Source organism: Cicer arietinum, chromosome 7 (genome assembly GCF_000331145.2).
Source record: "Cicer arietinum cultivar CDC Frontier isolate Library 1 chromosome 7, Cicar.CDCFrontier_v2.0, whole genome shotgun sequence".
Classification (NCBI taxonomy): domain Eukaryota; kingdom Viridiplantae; phylum Streptophyta; class Magnoliopsida; order Fabales; family Fabaceae; genus Cicer; species Cicer arietinum.
The window spans coordinates 4,975,432-4,987,818 of NC_021166.2; the positions used below are offsets into that span (position 1 = coordinate 4,975,432).

Genomic DNA, 12,387 nt, shown 5'->3' on the forward strand with positions numbered 1-12,387 from the left:
AACAGAGGAAGAAAAATCAAATTTAAAAAAAGAATAATAATAACTAGACTTCAAATTAATAATGTTGAGTTTCTACAATGTATTTTTTGAATTTTCTACAATATATGAAGAATTAATATAAAATCTAAAACAGAGGAAGAAAAAACAACTTCAAACAAGAATAATATTTGTTCCTATTCTCATATGCTTGCTTGAGTGGTTCTTGTATTCTATTCTCTCCAATCTTATGTAATTAAACCTTAAACATGTTACAAAACAAACCCAATTCATAAACCCCATTGCAATATTTGCATGAAACACCAACAACATCAACTTCATCCTCAAACTCACACCACCTCGTTGAATGTTTCTCCACCTTCTTCCCTGTCTCACACGTGCCAGAACAACCAAAAGAAAATCCTTGATTTCGAATCACCACAGGATTCTTCACCCACATACTCTGAACAAAAGTTTTCACCCTCTTTCTACATCTTATAACACTAACACCGGAACTTTTCAACTCACCAAAAAGATCAAACCCAAGTTTTCTTTTCTCTTCATCTTCATCACAATTCATCAAAATCATAGAATAAACATACTTGGCTTCGTGATGACCCTCCAAAGCAGCTTTTTTTATATTCTCAAAAGCAGAATCCACCATTGTTAAAGAGCAAAAATATTGAACCATTCCTTCACGATAAAGAATCTCCAAGTTACCACTATTTCTACAACGATTCAACGAAGTTTCTTTTTCGTCTGTGAACCATGGAAGTGGAATCAAAGCAAAATTTTCCATTGATGCGTGTTGGTAAACGCAACTTTCTTCTGAAGCGCTCAGAAATTCTTTGCAAGTTAGTTTCATTTTGCAGAGATCAGATGCAACTTTTCCCGCGATCTCTACCAATAACTCTTTTGGAAGAGATTTTGTGATGCTCAGAGAGGATTCGTTTCTAAGCTTAAGCTTTTTGATTTCTTTCTTCGCTCTTAATAAAGCCATGAGATTCAATTAAACCTGTTGAAAACAAAATAACGATTGCAAACTTTTCTTTTTGGTGTGTGTGTTTTGCTTGAAAGCGTTGAATTATTTGATAAATTGAACACTGTTAAGTCCTATTTATAAGATGATTAAAAAGAGTCCTAATTGAAGTTAAATTGGAAACAAATCTTATAAAATATGATGTAAAGAAAGTAAAAAAAAACTAAATCTTATAAGATATAAAATAAACCGCCATAAAATAGATAAAAAAAAAAATGATTGATTGTGTTTATTTAAGTTTTATTTTAAATAAAGATTTTATTTTTTATTTCTGATTATTTACTATTATCAAAATAATTAATTTACTATTTTTTAATTTACTATTACGAATCTCTATCTTTTTCAGATTATCTCCAATTTCTATCTACTTTTTTCTTCACTCTACTATCTCATTTCTTTTTATTTCTTCTTTTTATCTTAAGCAAATCAATAAATTTAGGATATCTATTTTATAATTTTTGGATTCTCCTGAAAAATAAAAATAAAAATAAATTATTACAAAAATATGCAAGTAATAGATTTTGAAACTTCTATTTTAATTTTAAAAATTGGATCTTTAATAAAAATAAGTACATCTTAATAATAAAAATAAATAAATTTTAATCTCTATACACATATAAATCTACACTATATATACTATACTCAATTATACATTTAGGCAACAAAATAACCAAAGTTTTAATTATAAGATATACCGATCATAGAACCAAACTTACAAACACATATACGTACACTATAATATTTAATATATATTTTTTACATATATAAAATTAAATACGTCCATTCATTTAATTATATTTATAGGTAAAAATTTCTTCAAAATTATAGGTCATATCACGTTTTGTTTTAGATGCATTTAGTTTGATTATCCAAAACTAGTTAAAATGCATGATTTTTACTATAACACAATAAATAAAAATATTTCAAATCCTATTTGACACTTCAAAAAATTTATTATTGCGTTAAGCCATTTCTTAGAGGCAATTGAAAGGAAAAGTACTTGTTAAATTCTCCTACAATATAAAAAATAAAAAATAAACACAACAACAAATAAAAATTGTTATTAAATACTGCTGTATAAATAAAATAATTCAAATAAAAGACATATAAAACAACAACAAATTTGAAGAAGACAATTAAACATCACATGAAAAGAGAAAGAAATGGGGACATAAGAAGTTGAATGCATGAAAGAGAAAATGACATGAGGAGTTGAATACGTCAAAGAGAAAATCCATGAAAATTTCATATTTTAAAAAAGAGTAAAAGTAATTACATCTATAGCAGAAACAACAAGAAAAACTACTATTTTTATCTTTCTATTTTTTAACATAATAATTTTTCAAAATTATGAACCAAACATTATTAAAAAAAATGATTTTTAATTTTTTAAAAATAGATTAAATTAAATAATATTCAATCATTTAATTTGATAAAATATATCAATCAAATATAAAATTAAATTTACAAAATATCTATGCGTTAAAAAAATGGTGTGTGAAACACCAATATATATAAATATGTAATATTAAAGTCATCAGTTGAATCTATATTATTGAAATTAATCTATTAATATGTAATAAACGAAAACCACAATAATTATTTTAGATAAAAAATATTATAACATTCTTGTTTCGTAATCAAATATAAACAAAAATAATATTTTAAAAATTATTTTGTATTTAATTTTAATTTTAAAAAATAAATTCAGAATTTTATTTTTTATATATAATAAATAATTTTTTTATTTAAATATATTTTTCCCCTCCTACAAAAAGTGAAAAGTCTAAAACGCCATGAGAAATGTATAAACTGTTTTTGTTTGGAAAATTGTGTGCATAATATAATCACATAATAAGTTTTTTTACTAAAAATTATATTCATTTGAATTGATATAAATTATATCTCTCGAGAAAATTATAATTTAAATTCGCTAAAATAAAAAATGATAAATCTACAAACAAATTTATAATATTTTGTTAATAACATAAAATAATAAAATATGATATAATTAAAATATCTCAAATATTTATGTTCCATGAACTGTAACGTTGATGATGTAAAAATTATTAATTGAATCTGTATTTGATCGAAATTAGTCTCTAAATTCAAACAAAAAAACACCGCTTAAAATAGGAAAATAAAATGTTGCACCGAAACAACAAATAAACACAATTTCATATTAAAATGGTATAATTACAAAAAAAAAACAAAACATAGAAGAAAAATGGTATATATATATATATATCACTTATTTAAATAAAAGATAATAAAAAACAACTTAAACAAACCTAAATCATTTGTCTTTAAAGAAGAAAGGAAAGGAAGAACTCATCAAAGGGAAGGAGGGAGGTAGGCATTTGGATCATCATAAGACAACAATATACATAACATTATTATTTATTTTTTTAAGAAGGAGACATAACATTTTTATTTTGGCAAAATCTCGGTGAGAGTCTTTTATCTAATTGATTTGTGAGGACTTTTTAAAAAACAAATAAAAAAAATAAAATCCTCTGTTATCTTTTTAAAAAATTTCAAAATACTTTATTTTGAGAGTCTTTTATCTAATTAATTTGATTTGTAAGGTTTTTTTAAATATTATCTGTTTTTTTAAATAAAACTTTCAAGATATTTTATTTTAAAAATTACATATTAAAATGTCCTACCGCCGTTTAGATTATTAGAAGATTTTAAGTTGGATATACAATCATGTGATGAAAGTTATTTTTTTAAATTTCAAAATATTGCATCCTACAAATTAAAGTGGGTGTTTAAAAGAAAGTGTTCCTATTTCTCTCCTACTTTTCAATATACGTGAATAATTAAATATTGATAATGGAGTCCTCAATTTCTAATGTAAAAATAACATTACCAAACTTATCTCCCTTGTGATAACTTAAACAACATTTAAAACTGATTTTGTTAAACAAATGACTTGGGAATAATAACGTGAGTTTTAACTTAAACAAATTTTTACCATATGCAAAATTTATAATCTCAATGCAAAATGCAACATTTGTTAGTGTAGTCTCTTACAAGCATGCCAAAGTCAATTCACACAATTGAGACTTAATTGTTTATTGGATTGAAATCAAATGTTTTATAAAAATGTGTGTTTTTATTTTATAATTTAAATTACAAAACTTAAATTTGAATCAATAATCTCAATCGAACTATTACCAATATTTCAACCGTGTAAATGTAAGTAACGTATATCAAATTTCAAGTCACATAAAATATATCAGAGTGTATCTCACTTGTTTTATCAAATAAACTCTAAGATTAATTTATCTGGACAGAGGTAGTTAACAGGTAGCAAAATTCATTCGAACATTAATTATTTTAAATTATATTGTCAATTTTAGGTATATTTTTAAAAAAGTTTACATTGCATGTTTCAAATGATTTTTTTTATGACATATTATTATTAAGACTTTAAAATATCATTACATTAGTTTAGTACTTTAACTATTTAATATTAAATTTTTATTAATTTATATACTTAGCCAATATGAAATGTTGAATCCTCCCTTAAAGTAGTAACTAGTTAACCATAGTAACTACTTTTGGTTCGAAATGGCTTCTATAGCAGCTGCATAATTTTATACAAATGCAATATATATTCTATTTCTATTGTAAAAAAAAAAAAAGAGAATAAATTATCTTTCTGGTAGTTTCTCTGCATCTAATCCATGTTAGAATTTGGGTCTTGATTATTATATTTTGATCTTTCCCTGACAATAAATGTTTGTTATCACACAATATTATTTGTTAGAATAATACTGAGTTATCGAGATTTTGAAAAACTACTATCGTAAAATCACGATAATTCTTTGTAATATTTAACATATATTTTATTTGTGATGGTAAAAACTAGTTTTTAATAAATTATTTTCATAAAATTAATTTTATTTAAAAGTAATTTTAATGTATAATAAATTATATTTGAATATATTTACGTAAAAATAAATTAAATAATAAATTTTATTGTAAAAATTATGTGCAAAGTAAAAAATTATAAATTTCAATTTCAAATTAAAATTAATTTTAAAAATAAAATCAATTTTTACTTTAAAATAACTAAATATATCAACATAAATTTTACACCTTCAAAATTATTTTTTACTATTAGATGTTAGGGTAATGCACTTGTGTGATTTACTCTGATTGCGTTTTTATTATTTTGTTTTTCTGTTGAGGGTGATGCTGACAGTGGATTTATATTGCTTGTGGCTAAAATGAAGCAACATTCAACATGATGATAGTTTTTATAAATTCTGCAATATCTGTTTGAAAATTGTATGAACCACAGATTTCAATACCTCCATATTTATACCTAAATCTCCATAAATTTTTTAAAATGTCAAATATATTATTGATTTTGTTTATTATTTTACCAACTACTAAATAATTCAAATATTTGTGTACATATAATTTTTTTTTTAGAAATTATCAGAATTTTTTTTATAAGATGTACGTGTTAAAATTTTATTTAAAATTTTCTGGTACAGAAAGTTAAAAAGTTGTATATATCAATAAACTCATGTATTGAAAAAGTAATTAAAAAAAGTTTTATGATACACTTCTTTTAAAAAAACAAGTTGAAATAAATAAATTAAATAAATAACAAAGTAATAAAAATTTAAAATTAAAAAGAACTTCTAAAAAAACACTATTATATATGGTCTTGTGTACCGGATTTATATTTTTTTTTTAAGTTTTCAAAAGTGTAATTTGTGATTAAATAAACTTTAAAAAAATAATTTTTTCTAATTCATTTCTATAAAATTTAAATGGTGAAATGATGAAAATCTCAAACTTTTAATATTTATGAAGATATTTATATATTTCTCTTTAGTTTGTGAGATATATAATTAATTTGAGGGGTACATGAAAAAATATTCAATCTGATTTTCTTGTCGTAAACTTTTTGACCGATTGGCACCTTTCATCGTTTCCTCATCCTATTAGTTAATTACCTTTATCTGTAAAGGCAGTGGATGAGAAAAATAAAGGATATTTTTCATCCCATTTACTTTCTTAGACTATTTGATGCGGTTATCAAAGAACCAAGATCTGACAAAAAGTTTTTTATTTAGACATATATTATAAGAAAAACTCTTAATACCTTATTTTTACCCACGGCAAGTCTGTAGATAATGTAAAATTACTCACAGATTAATACGGTCATAGATTCGTAGCTATTTCGCTCGTAAGAAAATATTTACCGATCGAAAAACAGTGGGGATACACTTACTTAAAGAATTTCCGTTACCGAGTCTTCATAGGTAAAGTTACTCATAGATTTTCTATGGGTAAAAACGTAGATTCTTACAAACAACAAAGTCATAAGTAACTATACTTACCTCTTAGTCGAACTTTGAATTACTAAGACCCTTTATCCTGAAACCAGAGAGTTAAAACCCAAAATATTCCATAATTTTATCTATCTATACACTTACCATATAGAATAGGAAAACGTTTCGAGAAGGAAATATTCCACTACATACATAGATGCAGAAAATGTCATTGCAAACATACATACTCACATAAATCTCAATTAATTAGTAGTCCATATATAAATCTCCTACATATAGATTTCATGGAAAAGAGAATGAGATAAAGTTAAGGTACCTAAGGGATTCCTAGTCCAATGAAAAGTGGACCCAAGATAAATCCTCCACCAAGACCAAACAAGCACCCAATTATGCCAGCAACTATGTACATGCAGAATATATAATTAATTGCTACACACTCCATGGTGTTTGCTGGTCTTCCTTGGAAGCTATAACTCTTTTCCCTTTGTATAAAAGTACAACCTCGTATGAACTCATTCCTACAGTTATAGGTACCTGAAAAGACAACAGAAGAAAGAAAATATTAGCCATGATGCTGATATATATTCTATTGGTTTTTAAACCATATTTGAAATTGAGACCAAATCAACATCTTAGGTGCTAAACACTTAACTTTGAGGCCATATTATTTTTATTAAATTCTATGAAGCACAAACACAAACATGGAAACTAAACACCAAACATTGACACTAACACATAGACATTAATAATAATTTGAGAAAACATAAGTAACTGAATTATACCACATTCGTCTATTAATTATCAGACATCACATACGCTTTCAATATAAAGTATTGGTGCTACATTTATTAATTTTTCTGTACTAGTTTATGTATATATATTCCTCAAGTAGATTCAATATCCAATATGCTACCGAGCAAGTTGTTGTGTAATTCTGTTTCAAAACAAAATAATACATAATCATCATTTTTTAATGTTCACTCCATTTATACTAGAATATGAAAAAGTTCAATTAATTATAAATTGAATATATAGTTCATAAAAAAATATATTAACTTTTCCTATCTGCAATGCAAGTATCATGATCCAGACAGAAAAAAAAAGTCCAAGTTCCTTCCAAAGTCTAAATTCCTTCCAATAAACATTTTCAATAACAGAAACCTACTTTCTCAATAACTAGGTTTGGACTATAATATTCTTACAGCATATATGAAATTTATACTATTATCTTTGCATTTTTATCTAGTTTTGTCTCAACAGCTGCAAGCATTAATAAAATATTTAGTTTTAGAAAACAAGAATGCATGAGAAAATACCAAAAAATGCCAAAAAAAAGCCAATGCAGCACCTTGAATACACAAACTTTACAACAGGTTGTATACACTCAAGATACACGGCAGAAAATTACAATATGTAAGGAATTATCTAAACAAACATGTAGAGCAAATATTTAACCCAAAAGCTAAGAAATAATTAATATCGACATAATTTAATTTATTATCAGTGATTTTGCAAATTTTGTTGTAAAATCAAATACGCGTTAATGGTGCCAATGACATGCCTAAAGAACTAGTGGTTCGATATGCAAAAATTTTGCTTTCACATGTCGAGATGAACAAAAGCCAGTTTTACACGTACTATAACCAATCACATGAAAAGTGGATTTTAAAATCACCTACCAATCACATGAAAAGTGGATTTTAAAATCACCTAGAACAAATAGTTCTTCGTTTAATAAAAATAAAATTAATATTATAAATTTTACAAAAATTTCAAACAAATTTTTTTTTAGATTGAAACTAAAGAAAGATCCTAAATTTCTTTAAAATAAGTAAAGTTATATGAACTATGAATTTGTCGATTTTATTGTTTTTTTTATTTTTTTTGTTAGTTTTATATAATATACGACGACGTCTGGATAATTAGCAAGAATATAAAACAGAGGAAGAAAAATCAAATTTAAAAAAAGAATAATAATAACCAAACTTCAAATTAATAATGTTGAGTTTCTACAATGTATTTTTTGACTTTTCTACAATCTATTGAAGAATTAATATAAAATCTAAAACAGAGGAAGAAAAAACAACTTCAAACAAGAATATTATTTGTTCCTATTCTCATATGCTTGCTTGAGTGGTTCTTGTATTCTATTCTCTCCAATCTTCATGTAATTAAACCTTAAACATGTTACAAAACAAACCCAATTCATAAACCCCATCGCAATATTTGCATGAAACACCAACAGCATCAACTTCATCCTCAAACTCACACCACCTCGTTGAATGTTTCTCCACCTTCTTCCCTGTCTCACACGTGCCAGAACAACCAAAAGAAAATCCTTGATTTCGAATGACCACAGGATTCTTCACCCACATACTCTGAACAAAAGTTTTCACCCTCTTTCTACATCTTATAACACTAACACCGGAACTTTTCAACTCACCAAAAAGATCAAACCCAAGTTTTCTTTTCTCTTCATCTTCATCACAATTCATCAAAATCATAGAATAAACATACTTGGCTTCGTGATGACCCTCCAAAGCAGCTTTTTTTATATTCTCAAAAGCAGAATCCACTATTGTTAAAGAGCAGAAATATTGAACCATTCCTTCACGATAAAGAATCTCCAAGTTACCACTATTTCTACAACGATTCAAAAACGAAGTTTCTTTTTCGTCTGTGAACCATGGAAGTGGAATCAAAGCAAAATTTTCCATTGATGCGTGTTGGTAAACGCAACTTTCTTCTGAAGCGCTGAGAAACTCTTTGCAAGTTAGTTTCATTTTGCAGAGATCAACGATTGAACGTGATGCAACTTTTCCCGCAATCTCTACCAATAACTCTTTTGGAAGAGATTTTGTGATGCTCACAGAGAATTCGTTTCTAAGCTTAAGCTTCTTGATTTCTTTCTTCGCTCTTAATAAAGCCATGAGATTCAATTAAACCTTGTTGAAAACAAAATAACTATTGCAAACTTTCCTTTTTGGTGTGTGTGTTTTGATTGAAAGATTTGATAAATTGAACAGTGTTAAGTCCTATTTATAGGATGATTAAAAAGAGTCTGAAGTTAAATTGGAAACAAATCTTATAAGATATGATGTAAAAAAGTAAAAAAAACTAAATCTTATATAAGATATGAAATAAACCGCCATAAAATAGATACGAAATTGTGTTTATTTAAGTTTTTCACAGATATTTGTTGTTGTTTACTATTATAAAAATAATTAATTTATTATTATTTATTATTTTTTAATTTACTATTATGTATTTCTATCTTTTTTATTGATTCTCTCCATTTTCTATCTACTTTTTTCTTCACTCTACTATCTCATTTCTTTTTATTTCTTCTTTTTATCTTAAACAAATCAATAAATTTAGGTTATCTATTTTATAATTTTCGAATTCTCCTGAAAAATAAAAATATAAATACATCATTACAAAAATATGCAAATAATAGATTTTGAAACTTCTATTCTAATTTTAAAAATTGGATTTTTAATAAAAAAAAGTACATCTTAATAATAAAAAAATAATAAAATTTTAATCTCTATACACATATAAATCTACACTATATATACTATACTCAATTATACATTTAGGCAACAAAATAACCACAATTTTAATTATAAGATATACTGGTCATAGAAGCAAACTTACAAACACATATATGTACACCACAATATTTAACATACTTTTTTTATATATATAAAATTAAATACATCCATTCATTTAATCATATTTATAGGTAAAAATTTCTTCAAAATTATAAGTCATATCACGTTTTGTTTTAGATGCATTTAGTTTGATTATCCAAAACTAGTTAAAATGCATGATTTTTACTATTACACAATAAATAAAATATTTCAAATCATATTTGACACTTCAAAAAATTTATTATTGCGTTAAGCCATTTCTTAGAGGCAATTCAAATGAAAAGTACTTGTTAAATTCTCTTACAATATAAAAAATAAAAATAAACACAAAACAACAAATAAAAATTGTTATTAAATACTGCTATATAAATAAAATAATTCAAATAAAAGACATATAAAACAACAACAAATTTAAAGAAGATAATTAGACAACACATGAAAAGAGAAAGAAACGAGCACATAAGAAGTTGAATGCGTGAAAGAGAAAATGACATGAGAAATTGAATGAGTCAAAGAGAAATACATGAAAATTTCATATTTTGAAAAAGAGTAAAAATAATTACATCTATAGCAGAAACAGGAAAAACTACTATTTTTATATTTTTTTAATAAAAAATTACTTTTTTAACATAATAATTTTTCAAAAATATAAACCAAACATTATTAAAAAAATGATTTTTAATTTTAAAAAAATAGATTCAATTAAACAATATTCAATCATTTAATTTGATAAAATATATCAATCAAATATAAAATTAAATTCACAAAATATCTATGCGTTAAAAAAATGGTGTGAGGACGTTTTTTAAAAAAATAAAAAATAAAATAAAATCCTCTGTTATCTTTTTAAAGAATTTCAAAATACTTTATTTTGAGAGTCTTTTATCTAATTAATTTGATTTGTAAGTTTTTTTTTTAAATATCATCTATTTTTTTAAATAAAACTTTCAAGATATTTTATTTTAAAAATTACATATTAAAATGTCCTACCGTTTAGATTATTAGAAGATTTTAAGTTGGATATACAATCATGTGATGAAAGTTATTTTTGAAATTTCAAAAAATTGCATCCTAAAAATTAAAGTGGGTGTTTAAAAGAAAATGTTCCTATTTCTCTCCTACTTTTAAATATACGTGAATAATTAAATATTGATAATGGAGTCCTCGATTTCTAATGTAATAATAACATTACCAAACTTATCTCCCTTGTGATAACTTAAACAACATTTAAAACTGATTTTGTTAAACAAATGACTTGGGAATAATAACGTGAGTTTTAACTTAAACAAATTTTTACCATATGCAAAATTTATAATCTCAATGCAAAATGCAACATTTGTTAGTGTAGTCTCTTACAAGCATGCCAAAGTCAATTCACACAATTGATACTTAATTGTTTATTGGATTGAAATCAAATATTTTATAAAAATGTGTGTTTTTATTTTATAATTTAAATTACAAAACTTAAATTTGAATTAATAATCTCAATCGAACTATTACCAATATTTCAACCGTGTAAATGTAAGTAATGTATATCAAATTTCAAGTTATGCATCTCACTTGTTTTATCAAATAAACTCTAAGATTAATTTATCTGAACAGAGGTAGTTAACTGGTAGTACGGATACAAGTATTCTAAAAAATTCATTCGAATATTAATTATTTTAAATTATATTGTCAATTTTAGAGATATTTTTATAAAAGTTTACATTGCATATTTCAAATGATTTTTTTTATGACATATTATTAATAAGACTTTAAAATATCATTAGATTAGTTTAGTACTTTAACTATTTAATATTAAATTTTTATTAATTTATATACTTAGCCAATAAGAAATATTGAATCCTCCCTTAAAGTAGTAACTAGTTAACCATAGTAACTACTTTTGGTTCGAAATGGCTTCTATAGCAGCTGCATAATTTTATACAAATGCAATATATATTCTATTTCTATTGTAAAAAAGAAAAAAGAGAGAATAAATTATCTTTCTGGTAGTTTGTGTGCATCTACATCCATGTTAGAATTTGAGTCTTGATTATTATATTTTGATCTTTCCCTGACAATACATGTTTGTTATCACACAATATTATTTGTTAGAATAATACTGAGTTATCGAGATTTTGAAAAACTACTATTGTAAAATCACGATAATTCTTTGTAATATCTAACATATATATATTTTATTTGTGATGGTAAAAATTAGTTTTTAATAAATTATTTTCATAAAATTAATTTTTATTTAAAAGTAATTTTAATGTATAATAAATTATATTTGAATATATTTACGTAAAAATAAATTAAATAATAAATTTTATTGTAAAAATTATGTGCAAAGTAAAAAATTATAAATTTCAATTTCAAATTAAAATTAATTTTAAAGATAAAATCAATTTTT

The 12,387-nt window shown here is 24.1% G+C and overlaps 2 protein-coding genes across 2 annotated transcripts; both read right to left on the bottom strand.

The window, feature by feature from the left end:
- Positions 1-34: 34 nt before the first annotated feature.
- LOC101497457 (putative F-box protein At1g67623) lies at positions 35-1,050 on the bottom strand. Its single transcript, XM_004508162.4, has one exon. It carries the CDS (start codon positions 974-976, stop codon positions 233-235), a length of 744 nt encoding a protein of 247 aa, XP_004508219.1. The 5' UTR covers positions 977-1,050; the 3' UTR covers positions 35-232.
- A 5,715-nt stretch (positions 1,051-6,765) lies between these two features.
- LOC101497788 (putative F-box protein At1g67623) lies at positions 6,766-9,266 on the bottom strand. The gene is made up of 2 exons (XM_004508163.3): positions 8,514-9,266; positions 6,766-6,870 (listed from the first exon to the last, which is right to left on the bottom strand). Exons 1-2 carry the CDS (start codon positions 9,264-9,266, stop codon positions 6,766-6,768), a joined length of 858 nt encoding a protein of 285 aa, XP_004508220.2.
- Between the last annotated feature and the right edge of the window lie 3,121 nt (positions 9,267-12,387).